This window comes from Chionomys nivalis, chromosome 4 (assembly GCF_950005125.1).
Source record: "Chionomys nivalis chromosome 4, mChiNiv1.1, whole genome shotgun sequence".
NCBI classification, from domain to species: domain Eukaryota; kingdom Metazoa; phylum Chordata; class Mammalia; order Rodentia; family Cricetidae; genus Chionomys; species Chionomys nivalis.
In genome coordinates, this window is record NC_080089.1 from 34,925,107 (window position 1) to 34,945,940 (window position 20,834).

At 48.8% G+C, this 20,834-nt stretch overlaps 2 protein-coding genes across 8 annotated transcripts in view; one reads left to right on the plus strand and one right to left on the minus strand.

Moving 5' to 3' along the window:
- Cdon (cell adhesion associated, oncogene regulated) overlaps positions 1 to 6,460 on the plus strand; it is an 88,958-nt gene extending 82,498 nt beyond the window's left edge. For all 7 annotated transcript variants that reach the window (XM_057768639.1, XM_057768640.1, XM_057768638.1 and 4 more), the window contains exons 19-20: positions 1,398 to 1,657; positions 2,454 to 6,460. In XM_057768639.1, coding sequence (XP_057624622.1) covers positions 1,398 to 1,657; positions 2,454 to 2,614 — 421 coding nt within the window. In that variant the 3' untranslated portion in view covers positions 2,615 to 6,460. The remainder of the gene's footprint in view (positions 1 to 1,397; positions 1,658 to 2,453) is intronic.
- An 896-nt stretch (positions 6,461 to 7,356) lies between these two features.
- Positions 7,357 to 16,821, minus strand: Vsig10l2 (V-set and immunoglobulin domain containing 10 like 2). Its single transcript, XM_057766913.1, has 12 exons — positions 16,740 to 16,821; positions 15,379 to 15,729; positions 14,878 to 15,153; positions 13,064 to 13,339; positions 12,301 to 12,549; positions 11,461 to 11,721; positions 9,411 to 9,701; positions 8,775 to 9,071; positions 8,033 to 8,155; positions 7,750 to 7,774; positions 7,590 to 7,642; positions 7,357 to 7,463 (listed from the first exon to the last, which is right to left on the minus strand). The coding sequence occupies exons 1-12, from the start codon at positions 16,819 to 16,821 to the stop codon at positions 7,357 to 7,359; spliced, it is 2,391 nt and encodes a 796-aa protein (XP_057622896.1).
- Between the last annotated feature and the right edge of the window lie 4,013 nt (positions 16,822 to 20,834).

Sequence of the window (20,834 nt, forward strand, 5' to 3'; positions counted from 1 at the left end):
CCAGCAAATTCAAGGGGAAACGAAGAAGAATTGGGGTACATCCAAGGAAACAGGACTGTGGTGCTTCTTGGGGGAAACACTAGACAAACACTAGACAGTAGAAGCAGATCCTGAGATGGCCCGAGCATCGCCACTAGCAAACAGTGACATTAAGCAAATATTATAAATATGTTCAAGGATTTACAGGAGAACAAACACTCGGGAAATGAACGTGTGGATGTTTCAGCTGTGAAAAAAATCCAAATGGAAACTTCAGGGCTGAAATGGCACAGCAAGTCGAATGGCAAATGTGCAGGTGAACGTGGCAGCCATTGCAGGAAACAACAGAAGAATCCAAGAACGAAAAGGTTGAGTCAGGCTCTACCCTGTTTGAAAAGACGCTTCTTAGCTGGAGGCAGGGGATGGAATTGAAGTGAAATGTTCAGTGCTGGTAAATTCCAGCCACTTAATTCTACAATGGGGGAAAAACGATCTTAAAACTCCTGGCATCTAAATGGCTAGTCTCTATCCGGTTTCCTCCAAGGCTGAGAGGAAGGCCACCTGTGATGGTTAATACTGACTGTCAGCTTGACAGGGTGTAGCATCACCTAGGAGACAAACCTCTCAGGTGCGGCTGTGAGGGAGTTCCTGGCTTAGGTTAATGGAGGTGGAAGGACCCTGAATGTGGGCAGCACTGTCCTGTGGACTGGAGCCCCAGCTGAATAAAAGGGAGAAAGCAAATGAAACACCAGCTTCTTGGTTGCAGATGCAATGAACCAGCTGCCTCCAGCTCCTGCCGCCATGCCTTCCACACCGTGGTGCATCGTCCCCTTGGACTCAGAGCTGGAATAAACCTTTTCTTAAGTCGCTTTTGTCGGGTGTGTGTCACAGCAAAGAGGAAAGGAACTGATGCGCCTTCTGGGTTCAAAGCCGTGCGTTTTTATTCTGACTGTCACTCAAAGCCATGCGGTTTTTATGCTGGCCGTCGTTCAAAGCCATGAGTTTTTATTCTGACCATCATAAGGTCATCTCTCTTGTGCGGCCACGTGTCTTAGCTTTCCATCCTTCCTTTCTCTCCCTCGTTCCTTGTAGTAGCTGGTGTTTCTTGCTCCTGTGTGCTGTATCTGGGAACTAGTTAATGAAATGGAAGATGTCTGCTGGCAGTGAACTGGGAGGAAGTACATAGGTTGGGTCATCACAGAAGATTCTGTCCTTAGGTTTGCCTTCGGTGCATTTGTTGCCCGCTATTGCTAGCTTTCAGAGTTTTGCTATTTCAAATTGTAATGAGCTGATTAGTTATTTTTAAGCATAATTCTTAAGGGTTTGTGAATTTAAAATATTCATTATACTTTTAAATGAACTTATAAATTGATGTCTCTAAACACTCAGTTCTGTTTCTTCTCACTCAAACTCTGCAGGTGTTTCACCAAAACCAGCACTCCCCTTCCTGTGGTCCCAGTGGTAGCGTCTTATCCTCAGGATGGTCTGGAAATGAAGCCCCTCAGTGCCGTGAAGGTACCCGTGTGTCCAGCTTCCACAGTTCCTGACTGTGGCCAGTTACCTGAGGAGAGCATCAAGGACAGTGTGGCACCAGCACCTACCCAGCACACCTGCTGTCAGGACACGCTCAGTGACATCAATTCTGACTCCACAGAAGATACAGCCGAGTTCAGCAGAGGTACAGGGAGGCATTTAGTTTCTGGTCTCCAGTGGGCTGAGAACTATATCAGGAAGTTTTCTACCGTCAGCTCACTGTTTGCTTAGAAGACTGGGTGGGAGCGTTGGGAACTTCAAGAAAAGGTAAGGATGGATCCAGCCTGGTCTACAAGAGCTAGTTCCAGGACAGGCTCGAAAGCCACAGAGAAACCCTATCTCGAAAAAACCTAAAAAAAAAAAAAAAAAAAAAAAAAAAAAAAAAAAAAAAAAAAAAATAAGGATGGATAAGAGACTCTGGGAAATTCTGTTATTACATCCTGTAGCTCATGTTTCTCTTCCATCCGAGCACTAACCAAAACTGACCCTGCCTAGCTTGTGGAATCAGATGAGCGCACACACATTCAGGGATGGATAACAGTAGATAGCTCAGGCTGCTCGTTCCATCGCATTAGGGGATATTATTCAAACAGGCTTGGACTCCATCCCAGAGCAGAGGACTTGCTGGGACAGGGCATTTTGTGAGCATCGGCCCTGCTTTTCTCTGGCTTGGCTTGTAGGAACTATAATCTTTCTCTAAAGTACTTTTTTAGGGGCTCTTAAGATGATCACTTTAATCTCAAATAACTTATATAATAAGTAACTCAAGAGAATTGTTGTTGTTGTTGTTTTTTAATGTACTCTTCTTCCTCAGATTCAAGCCAAACTTAAGTGGGACTTACTTCTTTGTGTTTCTTTATTATTCAACCTACTGTTTTCAGGAACTGCTGTGTGAAGACCATCTATTAGTCTATAATGTACCCAAATCTCGTGTTTTTCAGGAGATAGCAACGGCCCTTCAGAAGCAGAGGACAGAGTTTTAAGTTGGGATCCTCTTATCTTGTCAGCTGTCGTGGTGGACTGCACGGAGAAGACAACATGGTCTCCTGGCCTTCCTCTAGACGGGCTGCCGGTGGTCCTTCGGCAAGCCCAGGAGACCTGAGAAAGTACACAGGCCTCCTCAATGTTCCCATTGTAAGCCAGTGACTGTAAAGCACAGGCTGGAGACAAACTGTGTGAAGGACATTAATTCAAACCAGAGAAAACCGTTATTTATTTTTGTGGTAGTAATGTCATGAATGTGTCTTAAAAATGTGTGCCCTTTATATTATTTATGTCTTAAGTATGCCCTTTTCATTTCTTCTTCCCCTTCAATAGGACCCCCACAACACCACCTATTTTACATAGTTTCAGTAATTGGGAGAGCATAGGGATCATTCTGTTTTCCAGAACCTTCAATGGCAGAAGGAACTTGTGCTGGGTCCCGTCTTCTGGCCTATTCCGTTGGGGGGAGGAGGATTGCCCAAGCCATTTGAAGTTTGCCACCGTCACTTATCCCATGTTACCAGACTTTTGGAGAACTTTTAAAATCGACCACAGTTGTGATCTTATATTTATAATAGCAAACCCAACTGACAAATTTTATGGCTGCCTTCCAGAAAAGTACTAATACTGACTTAGTTTCTCTCTCTTCCTGGGTACAAGAAATGATCAATCTTCTGGGTAGCAAATTAGCCGGTGTTATGAATAGAGAAGCATGTAAGGCCTGGTTGTATTGTTGGATTGTGTAGAAGGGGAACCAAGTTCAGAAGGAAAATGAGTACCTTCGTGGTCCACCGCTTTAATCATGTCAGTTTACAGGATGGGCACCGTGTTTGCAAGGCTGTATGCAAAATCAGGCTTGTAAAGGGATAGCTTGCAAAGAAAGCTGTCACGCGCCTCAGGAAGAAGGGACCTAAGTGAGCTCTGTATTCCGTAGTGCTCGTAGTGCCACACCACTTGAAGACGGTCCGTTCTGTCTCTTCCAGCACGCACAGTGTCTTGGATGATAGCAGCAAGCATGGTGGGTCAGCCTTCTGCCACTATGGCAGATTACCTGAGATGATTATCTTACTCAGGAAAGGGTTCTCTTGGCTCACAGTTTCAGAAGTTCCAGTTTGTGATTGAATGGATGGACCTGTGGCTCTGGGCCAGTGCTGAGGGAGCACATTGTGATGGGCATGCATGGTGGAGCAAGATAGCTTATACCAAAAGCCTGAGGCACAGGGAGAAAGGGAAGAGGAGCAGAGTGTACATACCCCCTCCGAGAGCGTGCCTCTAGATCTGGAGCCCTCGCACTCGTCCCCTGTTCAAGCCTCTACCCCCTCCTAAACATGCCACCCTGGGCACCAGGCCTCGGGAAATGGAGCCAAACTATAGCAGATGGAGGGAAGGCTAAGCTTGAGGAAAAGGTTTAGGGGTGTTTTCTGACATTTTTCTGGCTGCCATCATTGTGAACTCGGTCTTTGATCCATAGGGTCTATGCATCACAGTTACTGTTTTCTGAGTGGCAAGAACATTGCCGCTTCCTTTGAAAGGCTTTTCTCCATGTGTAGAACAGAAACCCCAGGTACCACAAATGCACTTCATAGTTCAAACCAGGCCCTGATGGATCACTGCTCTGTTTTGGAATGGTGGGGTGGGGGAGGGGAAACGACAGAAAATTATTCTCTTTTTGAAATCCAACAATTGCAGGATACGTTCTGTTCTAGTTGATAGTGGAAGAGAATCAGACTCTGTACTGATCAACTCTGTGTAGACGTGCCAGTGTTCCCTTTCACACATTTGTGTCTTTTATAAACAGAGCTGTTAGTAGGTACGCGCTGTTTCAGCAAGGGCCCTATGCAAGTTACTCCCGGTAGAATGCAGCGACTGGAATTTCATAGCTGGGTAGTGGGGCTGCTGGAGAAGCAAGTTCTATGATCTCGGGGTTCATGCCTGTAGTATACGAGATCTGCAGTTAGTTTTGGAGACAGTTAGCTGCAGCCCTTACATCTGTGACTAGCGAAGGACAAAGACCTAGTCATGTGACGTAGAGACATACTGTGTGTTTTGCCAGCTGAGTTAGAACAAAGCTGTCTCGTCTCGGAGTGGGGGTTTAGGAAAGCAGGAAGCAGATGTCTGTGGGCGGTCAGTTCATCGTGACTCGTAAAGCTTGAGCTTTGGGTCAGAAACTGCTTTTAAAGATTGAATTTGACATGGGGCTTGCCCATGATGAAGAGAAAATGACTTTACCTTTAGGGCAATCTCATTGTGGACTGCTTTATTTATGATAGTAACGCTGTTTTAAGTGTTGTTCATTTTATTGTATTTTATTTATAAAAATGGCTTTATATATTGAGATATATAAATATAAATATAAATCTATATAATTGCTTTTATATTTAGGAGTTTGAATTCTCCTCAGTGTGAGTTTCTCTGAACTGTCATGCCCTGTACAGTCACCAAAAGTGGTCCTAGCAAGTGTCACTTCCCCCAGGAATTAAGAGGCCATAGGAAAATATGGGGGTGGCACGCATTTGTCGGGGAACTACTGTGTTTTAGACTCCGTTCGTTAGTGTTATCCAACCCCTACAGCAAGCAGAGCAGACATGAAATTCCCTGCTCACGCGTAAACAAGAGCCTGCACTGGAGCCATTTCCCGGTCCCCCGTGTTCCCATTTCCCCGCTCTCTGGAGGTGTCACGCTCTCTGTGGGACCAGTCCAGAATGTGGGATCCCTACTGTGCTCTTCCTCTGTAAGTCTCCCACCGCAGCTAGTGGGGCTTCCCCCTGTCCAGCCTCATCCCAAACTGGCAGAGCAGAGCCAAGTACTCCATCTTCAGGAGACTCTCATTGACATCCCGCCCTAGCCCTCACCCCACTCCTACCCTGTCCCTCTCCCTCCCCCCATGGAGATATGACCTTCAACTGACCTGATGACCCTGACGTTCGTAGGGCCTCTTCATGTTTTGGGTGACTGTTTAGCATTAAACTTACTCGAGTCCTAGTGAATCATGTTGCCACTCCCTGGTTGTGTTCTTCAATTATGTGCTGACTCTGGGGATAGGTACTGTACAGGGTATGGGTTAATTGCATTATTGAAACTGTTGGTGTGATCTCATCATCAAGTGGCTTGCTGGATTCTCTTTGTATAGACTGAATCTCTGAAGACCAAGACATCGTACCAGGCTGATCATATCACTTCTCTCCGCCAGCTTCAGTGCTGCCAAGAAACTGTTCGGAATTGTCTTCACCTGTATTGCTCGCTCTTACAGCCTTGACTGTGAGATGCACGTTTTGTACTATATTGAAAAATATGTTTTATTTTCCTTAAAGTTGTGATATTATGTTTGAAATTGTACATACTTTAAGTGATGTAGTTTTGGCAGGTTTTATTTTGTTGATATGATTTTATATTAAAAGATAATGCTGCTTTCACACACAGTAGCCCTGTGAAGAGGGGTACTCGTGCACTTGTGTGTGCACAAAGTAGCCCTGTGACTTGTTTCTAGGGTATGTAATGTCCTGTTTGGAGACTTTTCAGAATCTCCACCTTGTTGCTCTGCAACACCCCTGTGAACACCCAAGGGCCCAGCCACCTCTCACTTGTCCTATTGAGATCGGGAGGGAGCAGAATCATGGGCAGCTGTTTGCTAGGGAAGATAGCATTAAATAGACAGGTGGATGGGGAGAAGCGAGGTGAGAGGAAGCCCTTCTTCCTTGGAGTGTCTGTTACTGCAACCTCAGGATCCTTGGAGTATAACTCCAAGATGGATGCAACACCTCCAAATAAACTTGCTTCACTGCTTTGAATAGTGGAAGTGGTTCATCTTCCCTGACCAGAAAAACAACAGAACCCTCCCCGTCGGGCGTGGCCACCGTTTTGTACTTCATTTCCCATACTTAAATAAACAACTTTTTACTCTTAGACGCAGTCCTGAGAGCTGTGAGGAAAGCTGAAACCCTTTCTAATAAAGTCGAAGTGTGTGAGAACCAAAGAAACTGTAGTTTCTCCCAGTTTTCTGTCTCCCGTCAGGCGCCACTTTCCTTGTTGCTGGCAGATCAGCCTTGGCTTCGCTGCTGTTTTCTTCTCATCCGAATCCTCTGCGGAGGCAGCTCTGAGTCCTGATTCTTCCAGTTGGCCAAACAAGCACTCGCTTGTGTTTCACCCAGATCTCTCTCTCACACACACACACACACACACACACACACACACACACTCTCTCTCTCTCTCTCTCTCTCTCTCTCTCTCTCTCTTGGAGCCAATGACTCACGCTGGCAGCTAGCAGAGTGTGACTTTGGAACAACCCTCACTTTCTGTCAGCCAGCTCCCCCAGGCCTGGTGGCTGGAGTGTTGCGCAGATTCCAGAAGTCTGACCACTGCTGGGTCAGAGGTGTCCCTAAGCTGTGTTTCAGCAAAGAAACACATACCTAGGCACCTGGTTTTTTCTGCCAGTAAAACAAGGTCCAAGCAACCAACTCAGAAGTTTGGAATTGAAATAGTGCTGCAAGACATAGATAGAATTGCACTAGGAATTGCTCAATCCAGTGCCTCCCTCATCCCTCTTCTCGAAAGAGCTTAGCTGTCTCTTAGTGTCCTGGCACCAGGGACATTCCCTGTACCACATTCGGCTACTCGCAGATGCCTTCCATGTTTTCTTCAGTTGTGTAGTGTCCTCTCTCTGCCACAAGCCGGCTCAGGGTCACTTTTGTCAGTGAGGTGCTACAGCTGGGCCACATCCCCTTCCCCAGTCGGGATATTGAATGGGAGGTAGTTGGTATCTGCGTATTGGATGGGGAAGGGAGAGTTTCCTCCTTGCTTTTAAGACCACAGTCTGATGGGATCATTCCACCCTCCTTGCCTTCCCTCAGCCTGTTTGCACCGTCATTGAACTCCTGGTGTTGCAGTCACCGTGAGGGTGACTTTCACTGGCGCCTCAGTGGATTCTTGCACAGGGTCTGAACTTGAGGTGGTAGTTGCTGTTTCGGTGCCTAGAAAGAGCACAGGTGGGCAGAGAAGAGCAAACGGGTGCTGAGGCCACTCTCGGGACAACACAGACCGCATGCGTGGAACCCAACCATGGTCTCTGTGTAGCCATTGGCACAGGCGCTGCCTACCTGCTGGTGCCTCAGTGCTTTCCCTGGATCTCCTCTGATGCTGCCTGTGCTTCCTGCGGCAGGCAAGGGAGAGAAGAGTGTCAGAGGGTTCTGTACCTTCGTAGCCTTCCTTCCCAATTCAGAAAAGTCCAGACCCCCAAAAGATAGGCTGTACACTCACATGGGAACAAGCAAGCGGCTGAGGCCTGTGGGAATAAATGAAAGAATATTACTTGTCCAGTGCAGTGTAGACCCTGGGAGAATGGCCCTTCCCTTCCTAATGGGCTTCATGCAGAGTCTCAGAAACCTAGGGGGAATGGCCCCAGAGCTTGAGGCTGGCTGGGGTCTTGACTGTCAAAGGATGACACCCTAACAAGGGAAGAGACTAGATTCTCCTTTGGGTAGGTCTACACCCGGCCGCCCTCTGGGGTCAAACAGCCCATCCGTTCATTTCCCCCACTCACAGGGGAAAGTGTGTGGGTGCCGGGCAGCATACTGGAACGCCAGCAGAGAGACCGCCAACGCCACCACCATTCCTGTGCCTGCAGCACCCAGTACAGCGGGGTAGGCACTGAAGGCAGGGTCCACTAGGAGGTGAGAGCATGGGTTGTATTAATTAGCAACAGTAGCCCACAGGGTACAGAGATGGTACCCTACATATCCCAAAGTCTCTGCTGCCTATTGTGGGAGGCCTGAGGAATGTGGTGGAGTTCATTTCCTTCCCATTGAAAGAGGTGATCTGGCTGCCGGGTGCTGATGGTTTGATTCCCAGCCAAATCCCCATTTCTGGCAGAGGATACATAAGGTACTTATCTTGATGCATCAGGCCTGAAGGGATAATGTATATAGGCCATGAAGTAAGGAATTCCCAGGACAGAGGGAACAACAGGAAGCTGAGCTCTCCTGTTCCTTGAGAGGTAAGACTGAGGCACAGTATGGGCTCCTCTTAACCCCTAAACATCATTCTCTCTCCAGTTTCTTCAGATTGAAGCTGGAGTAGATCCGCTCCTATGCCTGGGTTCTCCTGAGCTGCCCAGAGAGACGGTAAAGGAGAGTAGGAAAGAACAAATAGATGCATACATAGGCTAAGGGACCCATCAGGATGGAGGCAAAGGACTGGAGCAGGGTACCCTGTGAAGAGGAGGATAGGTCAAGTTTCAGTTCTTTGGGAAAAAGGCAAGTTCCTCCCTGCTGCCAGCCCAGCACCTGGCGTCTTCACCTCCGAAGGATGTCCTGCTGTGTGGTGGTTCATAGCCAGGATGCGGAAGGCATAAAGGACTCCTGGGTCCAGCCCTCCCAGACGTCGGTCCCTGCTGTCTGGCTCGATGTCACTAGCGGCTACCTCCCAAGCACCAGTCTCTGAGCTGGGGACACTGGCCCTCTGCTGCACCAGGAAGCCCGTCAGGTTTCCAGGGCCGTAGATGGCCCACTGCAGCTGCACCTCTCTCCGTTGTCGCCTGTAGGTCAGGCGGCTGATGGTGACGTTGGGAGGGGCTGGATACCCTGGAGGTGAGTGAAGATGGGGATACATACAGGCATCTGCCTAGCAACAGCTATGTGGGTTTCCCCCATGGATGGAGAGTCTGCAGAGAGGACAGACAGGATGGTGTGTGTATCCCTAGGCATCTGTAAACTCCACTTTCCCATTGATAAAGTGAGTGGCGTTCTATGTGCCTGTATTCGAGATTCCACCAGATTCACACTCCCATAACCAATCTGATCACGTTCTGGAAGGTGCCTAAATATTGGAGAAGGTAATTTTCAAAGCCTCCTGCAAAGCCCTCTGCAGCCATTGGTCACCTATGTCCCTGCCACAGGAGCACACACACCCTTTACACTCACTCAGGACCTCCAGCAGCACACTCTGGCTGCTATTGCCCACAGCATTGTGGGCCACACACTGGTAAGTGCCCCTGTGGTGTGCTGGGTCAGCATCTCGGACTTGAAGGCGCAGGTGGGTACCCTCGGGGTGTAGCATGAATCCATAAGCACTTTGTTCCAAAGGCTGTTGCTGGGGTCCAAGCCAGAGGAGCCGAGCAGGTGGTGTGCCCTGCTGGAGAGCACAGCCCAGCCAGGCCTCTTCTCCCTCTAGCACCGACACGCGGGGTTCAGCAACTGCCAGCTGTGGGGCTTCTGCAGAAACAGAGAAGATGATGCTGTAAAAAGTAGCTGCCCCCAGCTGTTGGGAATAGCTGTTATGAAGCCTGAGTGAATAGAGAAGGCAGCTTTTCCTAAGCCTCTCAGTCCTCCTGTTCAGACTTCTGATGTGGTCCACTCCGGGTTCTGCTGGTCATTGCAGTGTTTCTGAGTGATCCTCCACCTTCCCATCCCAGCCTCTGTTACTTCAGGCAGGGGTCCTGCTTACTCACCCCCATCCCCAACACCTAGCAGGGGCCTCCTTCCTGCAGCAGCCTGCCATCTCCCGGCTGGCACTGTGCAGAGCCATAGGAGGGATTCTGCAGGCCCCTGACAATCAGGTGCCAAAGGATCTCTTGTATAGTGGGAAGCTGCGGGCTGTGTTCCTGCCACCCCAACTCCTGGTCTCCTGGCTAGCTTATGCCCCAAAATAACAACACACAAACTGTATTCTTTTAAACACTGCTTGGCCCATCAGCTCTAGCCCTTACTGGCTAATTCTCATATCGCGATCAACCCATCTCTAATAATCTGTGTAGCATCAGTCTTACTGGGAAAGATTCAGCATGTCTGACCTGGCGGCTTGCTTCATTGCGTCTGGCTCTGAGAGGAGCTGCCCTGCATCTGAGCTCACTTCCTCTTCCTCCCAGCATTCTGTTCTGTTTACCCCGCCTATCTAAATTCTGCCCTATCAGATGGGCCAAGGCAGTTTCTTTATTAGCCAATGACCTTTCTCCATAACTCTTGGAGAGGGATTTCTGGGTCTGAGGCATCAGGAAGGAACTATTTTGAGTTGAGGATCTCCTTAAAGCCCCCTTAAGCGTGCTAGTCTCAAAGAATTTGGAGAGCAAGTGGAGAACCATTTTGTGAGACCTGATGCATGCAATAGCTCCCATTTGCTTTCCCCACCTTTTAAATCTTTCAGTTTTGAACTCTTATTTTCAGTTGTTCATAGACTGGGAAGGGGTGGGTGAAGATGGGGAGTGGGGGACCAAACTGTAGATAAAGCAAGGGACACAAGAAGAGAGGTCTTTGATGCCTGAGGCACTGAAAGTCAAGAATATGGCCAGGCACCTCCCTTGTGCAAACATAAAGAGAGAAATGCAATCAATGCACCCACACCATCTAGTCCAGTGCTGCCCCATCCCAAACCATAGCTGGCAGCCATGCATGTCCACTGAGCACTTGAAATGAGGCCAGATGTATGGTAAATTACAAATATGCTGCATTTTCAACATAGTGTGAAAAATGTTAATTAGCTCATAAATAACATTATTACATGGGAATGAATTTTAAATAATTAAATGTTTTACCTCTTAATGTTTCAATGTGGCAACTAAAATTATATATAGCTCATATTATATGTTTATCGGACAACACTGATCTTGACCAAGTTCTCTCGTTTTATGGATTAAAAAGGGAGGGGGGCTAGCAAAAATGGCTCTGTGTGAAGGAACTTGCCACCAAGCCTGAAAACCTGAGTTCACGCAGAATCCACATGGGAGATGGAGAACATTGACTCCCACACATCGTCCTCTGTCTTCGACAGGCAGAGAGTGGCAAGGGTACACACACACACACACACACACACACACACACACACACGGAAATAGTTTGAACTCCTGGAGAGAAAGTGAATCAGTCCCTCTCTTGACTCACTTCTCAGCCCAGCACTGCACACTTCCAGAGCCCCTAACCCTGGTTCTGAAGGGCTCCCCCTGCCGAAACCCCAGCACCATGACGGGTCTCTGCTCACCTAGCCTTAGCCGGCAGTGGGAACCAGGGCCTTTGAGTGGGTGAGAGCCCTGGCAGGTAAACTCTCTGCCTGCCAGATCGCCCTGAGCCTGTAGGAGGTAGACAGCCGGAGAAGAGCTGGGGTCACCCAGGGACTGCTGATGTCCGTCAAGCCAGCTCAGCATGGCAGGAGGTTCACCTCCAGGCCACTCACAGCTCAGCATGATGAACTGGTCACCTACTGTGGCTGTGGTCCCACAGGTGGGGCTTTTGGGAGGTTCCCCTGGAAAGGAGAGATGGGATCTTGTGGGCAGGGGAAGGGCCTGGCGGACACACTTTCCCCCTACCTTTCCCTCCACTCTATCGTGTTCCTTGTCATTTATCCAGGGCTGACAATGTGGGAGGACAAAGGCAGGAGCAGACGCTTGGGCAGCTATTAAAGTTGGTGAGCACTAGATTATAGGTGGAAAACAGTCTTGGGCTCTGGGTGGTCTTTGAGACAGAAACACATTGCAACCCTCACTTGGGCATGAATGCACAGAGGAGGACACAGAATAGAACATTTGGCAAAGACAGCTTTGAAGTCTATTTCCAGATCAACATGTAACAGGCAGAAGCAGAGTGTAAGACTGAGGGTGTCACAGGTGGAGGCTCTAAGCAGAAACCGAGGAGGGCAGAGAACATGATGGACAGGAAGCTGAGAACGGAATGTTGCCATCTCCGAGTTCCCTGAAATGCCTGGGAGCAGGAGATCCAGAGCTTAATCCCGGACCCCAGGTCCTTCTGGGTATCCTATGATTCATGCCCACACTTCCTGCAGCCAGCACTACCAGGGTTCCGGGTGTTAGCTGTGTCTACTTACAGACAGTGACCCTGCAGAGGATGGGCATGGCCAGGGTTGGGTGCTGTCCCATGCAGGTGAAGATGCTGCCATTCAGAAGTCCAGTGGCTGTATAGCTCCAGGTGACATTGTTGGGGGCAGTCGGGCCAATCCCTTGGGGCCCTTCCCAGTGAAGCTGGGCTTTTGGAAAACCCCCAGACCAGGTGCAGAGTAGAGTCACAACCCCAAGGGTGGGGAGCACAGCACAGGAGGGCTGTCCTTTGGGGGGATCTAGGTAGAGAGGTGGGTGAGAAGGAGCTGAAATGACCCCCCTGTTAGTGCCCAGCAGGCCTGGCCCAGGTGGCGGCTTGGAGAACCGGGGTGATGAAGGGGAAGAAAATGGAAAGAGGGGGTTGGCAAAGAAAATATAGGCCTTTGAGACAAGGAACAAGGAGTTCAAGGGGTAGGCAGTTTGGAGCTCCTGTGGGATCCCAGAGGCCCCATGAAAGGCCTTTGGTTCTCATGTTTGCCCCTGGAATCTTGCCTCCCTGTCATTGTAGTGCCCTTCTCTGTGCCTCAGTCCAGGCCTTGGGACCATGGGAGTAATGACTTGGAGAGGGGACTAGGGAAGTCTAGGAGCTTCCTGTCTCCCGGCTCTTCCCATCGCCTCCCTTGGCCTTTCTCCAGACACACCTTCCCCAACTCCAATAACTTTGACATCATGTCTCCCAAGGTGGCTGGAGGCTGCCTGAGCAGAAGCCTGGGTAAGCTCCAGATTTGGGTGCCCTCCCCACTCAACACTCACAGTAGATGGTGAGCTGGACAGTGGACTGGGTGTGGGAATCTAGGTGGCTGTTGTGGGCCAGGCACGTGTACAGGCCTGTGTGGGTGCGGCTAGCTCTGGCAATGATGTAGGTGGGTCCAAGGTGGACCTGAGAGTCATCACGGAACCACACGTAGTGACTAGGAGGATTGGATGCAGCAAGGCAGCTCAGGGTCACCTCTTCCTTCTCACTGGCCCAGAACCCGTCCTCAGTGAATCCCAGGGGCTCCACAGTGATCACAGGCTTGTCTGGACCATCTGGAGGACAAGGAAGGTTCGTTACATCTCTCCATCCTTTGTCCTTCCGTTCGCTCATGCTGTTGCCGCCGATTGTCTTCACCCATCCCGGGAGCACGTAGTACACACTGGCTAGCTGCAAACCTTGTGCCCTGTGTTAGAGCCTCCGGAGACTGGGAAGACTGGGACATAGGCACGGTACAGCGCAGAGTGGACAAGTCTCCCGGAGGCAGGAGCCTCATATTGTGGGAACTGAGCTTGGCCTATAGGATAGGGTTGAAGCAAGGAGCCTACTAGGCAGATGATCAGGAATGGTTGACCACTCCAGACTCCAGAAGGAAGGAAACAGAGGAACAACATTCTGAGCAAAAAGCCTACAGCCAACACTATTCACCTCACTGAGTGGCTGCCCTCCCCTCTCCGGCTTTCCGAAATGGGGATCTCCACTCCTGCCATTCTTTCCACATTCCAGAGGGAGAGAAGTCTGCCTGCCTCCTCCACTCTGCTTCCCCTTCTTTCCCCAGCTCTCCTGCTCACTCTACTGCACCCTGTCTTCAGTCTGTAATCTCCACACACTATCTAGGTTACTGGAAGGGCACCATCAGTCCCTCCCTGCTCCTTAAGGTCTCTGGACCAGTAAGCAAGGTGGCATTCTTAAGAATATCAGTCTCCAGAGGTAGTGGAAGAGGATTAGGAGCTCAATACGAGTCTGGGCTACACAGTGATTGAGGCCAGCCTAGACTAACTAAGACCTTGTCAAAACAAACAAACAAACAAACAAACAAAAACAAGCAAATGAATAGCTCTCTATCTAGACCACCGCTGTTGGGGTCATTGTGTTGTGGTTTTAAATTTACGATAATCAAATCTTAACAAAAACAACCAAATTCAATCAAGCAAACCACACACCAGTTTTTACTTTAATATTTATGTCAAGTAGATATATCTAGAACATTATTTCAATATCTATTCAATTTAAAAGGTAGCACTGTGCTGTTTTATATTTTCTCACTTCAAATGGGTTTTTAAAACCTCGGGTACATTTTGCCCTTATTCGTAGAGCTCAAATTGGCCACATTCTCAAGTAATCAGAGACACCTGTGGCCACCATAACAGGCACTGAAAGTGGCTTTTTGTCTTCCTCCGGCCTTCGCTTTCTGTTTTCTGACTGGCAGCTCCTGGACCAGCTTGCTGTCCTCTTTGCTCTATGGCCCTTCTCCTTGATCCCAGAGGGGTCTGCTGATCAGTTAAAGCCCCACACACTCAAAACAAAGACCAACTTTTGAGGTCACTCCCCAAGTTGTAAGGAAGATCATGAATACGAATAGATGCTCCCTTTCCTGGAAAAACAAACTCATTACTTTCAAAGGTTCAAAACCTTGACGTGAGAGACACATTTGGCCCCAATAGAAAAAACACTCTCTAATGTTTGCCCTTTTGTCTTGGTGGGCAGGGGCTGGAGCACTCTTGTGAAAGAATTTGGGAAGCTCTAACATGGGACCAGAGGCCAAATTTGGGTAGGAAGGGGCCAGCCAGGGTCCCAAGTTGGTTCTACTCACAAATGACATCTAGGAAGGCCCCGTCGCTGCTCAGCTGGTTGATTGCATTGCTGGCACTGCACCTGTACCAGCCGAGGTGGGTCCGGTTGACTGGATCTAGCTGGATCCTGGGCTCTGAGAGACCCACCAGGACCTCCTCAGGTCTTTGGGGTGTGTGATGGCGCCAGGAGAAGGTCAATGGCTCTGTGCCCTCCCTCACAGCACATGTGACCACCACGGAGGCGCCTTCTATTGGGGATGGGTCACTCAGGTGCACCCGAGGCTTGGATACAGGCACTGATTAGAGAAAGAGAGACCTTGGGTTTGTTACATGGACCCCTGTCCAACGGCCCGTGTCCTGCCATCCATAGGCTTTTCTGGTCACTTGATTTGGAACACCCCTTCCTCCAAATCCCAGGATTCCCCACTTGCGGGAAGAGTCATTAAATCTGGAGCGCACCACGCGCAAAGAAGTGCATGCATAGAAGCTGAAGGCTGGCGACAACAGCCTTGGCGCCTTACCCAGCACGGCCAGTGTAAGATACAAATAGGTGGTGTGGACCTGGCCATCGGATACAAGCAGGGTCTGGCATAGGAAGTGGCCACGGGCACTCTCTCGGAGCTCCTCTATCACCAGGCTGCTGTTCCTCAGACTCACGACTCCCAGAGCTTTCGCCCCGGACTCCACCCTCGAAGAGGCTCCATTGGTGACCGCCACAGGTCGAAGAGCCAGAGAGCCCAGAGGAGTGAAGCTCCAGAGGACCGCCACTGGGGCGGGCCCAGGACGGCAGTCTAGTTCCACAGAGCTGCCCCGCACTCCTTGGATAGACAAAGCCTCCTCTCCAGGGTTGTTGGAGGTTGAGTGAGGTTGGTCTGGGGACATAAGAGAAAACCATAATGTCTATGTTTGTCCTAGATTCCAGGGTGTACTCCACCCCATTGTCTGAAGTCTGTTTCTTGCTCTGTAGGCCCAGGGAGCCCAATGGGCTTCCGGGAGACTGTGGGACTTTCTATGGGGCTAGTAGGCAAGAGACAGTGCCTGAGGGAATCTGTGGGGTTCCCTGTTTAGGTGCTTGAAAGGGAGTTTAACTGGCATAAAGGGGCGTTCTGGAGCAGAGTCTCCCCCCGCCACACACACCTTCCTGCCAGCCTGTTTACCCTCTCATCCATCCATCAAACCATCTGCTAAAAATACATACTCATGGGCTCCTCAGACCAATGAGTAGGAATCCCAGAGTCTGAGAAGGGGTCAGAGACCAGGAGTCTGTTTTTTGTTTGTTTGTTTGTTTGTTTTCAGATTTAGTGTGTTTATTTGCGCGTGTGCACGTATCTCTGTGCGTATATGTGCACTTGTGTGTTTGCAGGTGCACATGTGGGAACAAGAAGAGGGTATTGGATCCCTCAGAGTTGGAAAGACAGATGCTGGCAGGGATGCCCAGTTTGTTATATGGGCCCTGGCATCCAGGCTGGGCTCCTTATGATTGCTTAGCCAGCAATCCATTTCTCCATCTCCAAAACAGGGTTTTCAACAAGCATCCTAAGGTCAGTCTGATTAGACTGGTGACAATGGCAATCCTGGGAACACAAGAGAGCTAGACAGGGTCTGGAAGTTTCTCTGTAAGGATTCCAGACTAGGACTCTAGCTTCCTCAGATCCTATTGTGGCCCAGGGAAATTAAAGAGGCCTTTGACAGTCCACCCAGCTCCATCAATTTGTCAACCAATCATGGTGCAGCGCATTAAGGATTATAGTTAGTACATGTTAGTTAAATGTCTAGCAGATGGATGATGTGAACGAATGCCATCAAATGACCACGTGTGTGCAAAAGGGAAGAAATAATGAGATGCGAGAAGGGGATAGGGGAGGGTCTGAGCATCACTCACCTGAGGCTCCTGGATGCAGTAGGCAGAAGAGTACCAGGAGCTGGCAGCAGAAAGGTCTGTGATGGGCACTCAAACCCACCATGGCCCCATCAGGCCACTTGCAGCTCCTGCCCAACTCTTGAATCCCTCTCTTTAGGGCACAGAAGTCCTGGGAGGATGGAGATCAGGCTCAAGTTGCCAACCTCAGCCCTCCTGATACCCCTGCTCTCCTATTACCCTGACTGCCCTGATAACTCATGAATTATTTACCTGATAATTCACCCTATCCATAGCGCAAGGTTGGCGAGGGGCAGGCATGACGGAGAGGACCATGGCCCCTGCATTTCCAGCTGAGTGGTACCAGTGTCACCGAATGCGGTGGTGAATGAAGCTTCCAGCCTCAGAACCTGTCAACTCCTCCATGTCGGGCTTCCAAGGAAGGACGCCTAAGGTTTAACATGTTAATGAATGTCATTCATCCCTTCCTGGGTTGTCCCCATATTTTGTGGGAAGCTAGAGGTGTAGGAGGAGGAGTCAAACAGAGGTGAAGGACATGGGATTTCAGGAAGTTTCTAGCTTCTTGGAACTTTGGTAACTTCATAGATAAATGGGATTACACTCTAAGTTACATCATATTGTATATGTTACATGAAATTTATATCAGTGTGTGGTGGACATTTGGATGCTAGTAATGTTCTATTTCTTGATTTGGGTAGGGTCACAGTTCACAAAGCCTTAAAATTGTATGCACTTTATGTTTGATATGATTCACACATGTATACATATACAGGTGTATGTATATACATGTACACATTGACAGGTGAATCCTGCCTAGCATGCAGTAGATGTACCATTGTCTAGAGCTAGAGTAGAACTCAGCATTTTGTTCTCCAGGGTTCTCTGATTCCCCCTCTTGTGTGTCTCCTATCCCGTCCTGCCACCCTCATGGTGTTTGAATGACAGTCTGAGATGGGGTCAAATTTTTCCATTCTCTGTGGCAGGGTTGAGGGGAGGGTGAGATTTCTGGACCCCAGTGAGAAGGGAGATCTGATGTCTGGTGTCAGGTTCTGGTGACAGGATCGCTGTCAGAGGCAACTGCTAGGCAGTTGGGTTCAGAGATACTCTGACCTTTGTAATTTTGCCCTAGGAGAGTATCCCTGTGAACAGACCCTGTCTCTTTCCATAACCCATAGCCAACGTTTCCTGTCCACCATCCCCTTAGCTCAGGTGGAGAATGTACTAGTAGGTGGTCCTTGAAAAATCAGATTCCATCCTTGTAGTGAGGACAAGTGTACCTGATCCTAGAGACTAGTTCGTATGGATCACTTGTTTTGATCTCCGACATGTTTCTCAAAGCAGGATTCTTCAGAACCCCATTAGATGCTAGAGAGACTGCACAGTGACTAAGCACCTGCCATGTAAGCCTGAGGCCTGGAATTTGGATCTACAGAACCCATGTAAACACCACGTGGGCATGCCAGTCCACCTGTATGCTGTGGGATAATGTTTTTGTACACTGCAAAGATTTGTCACTTGTATTGGTTCAATAAAATGCTGATTGGCCAGTAGCCAGGCAGGAAGTAGACACAGGGAAACCAGACTAAGAGAATTCTGGGAAGAGGAAAGGCCAGAGAGTTGCCACCCAGACACGGAGGAAGCAAGATGAGAATGCTACACTGATAAAAGGTACCAAGCCACGTGGCTAAACATAGACAAGAATTATGGGTTAATGTAAGTTGTAAGAGCTAGTTAATAATAAGCAATAATAAGCCTGAGCTAATAGGGCAAATAGTTTATAATTAATATAAGCCTCTGTGTATTTCTTTGGGACTGAATGGCTGCAGGACTTCTTCCACATGCACAGGCATTGCCCCCTACATGTGCGCTCCCACAAATGTAAACATAGATGCACACATGCAACCAAAATGGAAAAATAAACTCAAATAGATTTGGGGGCATTAAGTGGAGAACCTTGTACTGCCTTCTGCCTCAAGGTGTTCACTAGCCCATCTCTGGAGAGAGTGTAGAGCCGAGGCAGTGTGAATTAGGAAACTTTTACAGGATGCTCCTGCCCGTGAGAAGGGCTTGCTCTGCAGCAGAAGTTACTCTATGTTGCATGCAGAATTAACCCCTATATCTCTTTCTGATCTAGGGACAGCAGGATCACAGAAGATTTAGGCGGGCTTCTCAGATCACACCATTTTTTTTATTTATTTTTTTTTTATTTAAGTAAGGAATACCGGAGGAGAGAAAGTCAGGAAGTCAGGGAAAGAGGCCTATTCATTAGTTTTCTCCAGGGAACTAGAACCAACAGGATGTATGGGTATATCGCAAGAGGTTTTTTTATTTTAACTTTTTGTTGTGCCGGGCCTTATACATGCTAAGCAAGCACCTTAGCACTGAACCACACCCAAGCCCCTCAGGAAGAGATTTGTTCTAAGGCTTCTCTGCTCATGTGATACTGCAGCTTGATAAGTTGTGGTACCCCAGAAAGCTAGTTTTTCACTGGGAATCTGAAGGCAGGAAAAGATGGATGGCATAAGAGTTTGCAACAACACCATGAGAGAGTTCTGCTCGACACATTTTCTCAATATGCCCAATTCTCTCCACTTTTGTTTTCCATGGGCCCTATTGCTCTCCGGCTCTGGATACCTTCCCGTATGTCTCTGTACACTCTAACACAGTGGTTCGCGCTGCCCAGCCAGGGGCCTGCAGAAGTGGTAAATTCCTTCTTTTCTGATGGGGCTACTCAAAATCTTTTTGGCCATATACAGTGTGAGGCTGTTGTTGCTTCTCTTAGGTAACCTGTGTTGACCATTAGGAAATGATGGCACACTACACCCTGAGCCCTTACCCAGGCCTGTGAGAAAGGCTGGGAAAGCCTTCTTCCATCTGCAAGGACATCCCAGCACTTCCCTGTGTCTCTTGACCATGTCTGTACCCATGCAGGTGAGACAGGCACCCAGGTTTCCTACTACTGCCTCCCGTTCCTCCTCTACCCTGGCACCGGCAAAAGCGACACGAACCTGGCTGCTAGTTAAACTCAGAGCCAGGTGACGCTTGTGCTTTTGCCTCTTGTCTTACTCTCGCCTCTCTGCTTCCTAGAGACAACTGCAGGCTGGGCCCTCTGAGCTCCGTGCTCTGTTCCGGCCACAGGCCTGGTGTAACCATTTTGGAACTTGACTCTGCAGTATCAGGGCTTTAGAGAGAAGCGGAGTGCGGAAGGATGGGGACAGCTGGAGCAGGGGCAGCAGATGCTTCTGGAAGCTAATAGCTTTTCCATACGCACCTTTTGGAGGCCAGCATGAGCCCCTGGGGAACGCCTGCAGGAGATGAGCAGAGGAGCTGGAAAGGACATGGGTCAGAGGCTCCACGCTCGGCACATCCTTGGCTGTGCTCAAAATGGAAAGAAGGACAAGAGGGACAGAGGACCAGCTAGGGTCAGCGATCAGTCACTTTGTAAACTGCACCTTGGGGACTGGAGAGGAAATGAAGGAAGCCCTGCTGGAGCGGCTGGGGAAGGGAGATGAGTGCGTCAGGGGAGGAAGGAAGAGACAGAGAAGTGCAGGGTGTGACAGGAGCTAGCACACCTGCTGGGGCTGAGGGAAAGTCTTGTTTCTGGGGCCAAAGGGTCTGGAAATGAATGACCTTCCACCTGCTTCCCTGTTCCAGGGGCCTCTTCACATCGGGCCTTTCCTGGGCCACTTTGTGTAAAACCTTTCCTTTCTCTGTCCCCGTTTCCTACTAGGTTAAAAACCGTGGTTACAGAACCAGCGGGTAAGTCGGACAGCATGTTTAACATATGCAAGGTTTTAAGTTCTGTCTTCAGTAAAACACACACACACTTTACTTATTCATTTTGAGTCTTAGTTTTTCTTCTATAATATGGGATTAATCATTTATTAGATCATATCAGGAAATTATTGTTTTAATTTGATCACACGAGTACTTTTGTGAATATATATTGTTTCTATTTTAAATTAAATATTAAAGTATTCATTGATGGAACATAATAATATATTCCATATACCTTAAATATATCTACAAAAATAAAATTGATGGTGCTTCTACCATGTGTCCAGTTCTACACTGCCGCAGGGATTATGAACAGAAGCT

Excerpts from the sequence above, each read along its gene's own strand:
- Vsig10l2 (XM_057766913.1), bottom strand. The coding sequence starts at position 16,821 with ATGGTGGGTTTGAGTGCCCATCACAGACCTTTCTGCTGCCAGCTCCTG. Across the intron at positions 15,730-16,739 it reads ACTGCATCCAGGAGCCTCAG|ACCAACCTCACTCAACCTCC; the intron begins GTGAGTGATGCT and ends TTATGTCCCCAG. Across the intron at positions 13,340-14,877 it reads GGCCTTCCTAGATGTCATTT|ATGGTCCAGACAAGCCTGTG; the intron begins GTGAGTAGAACC and ends CTTGTCCTCCAG.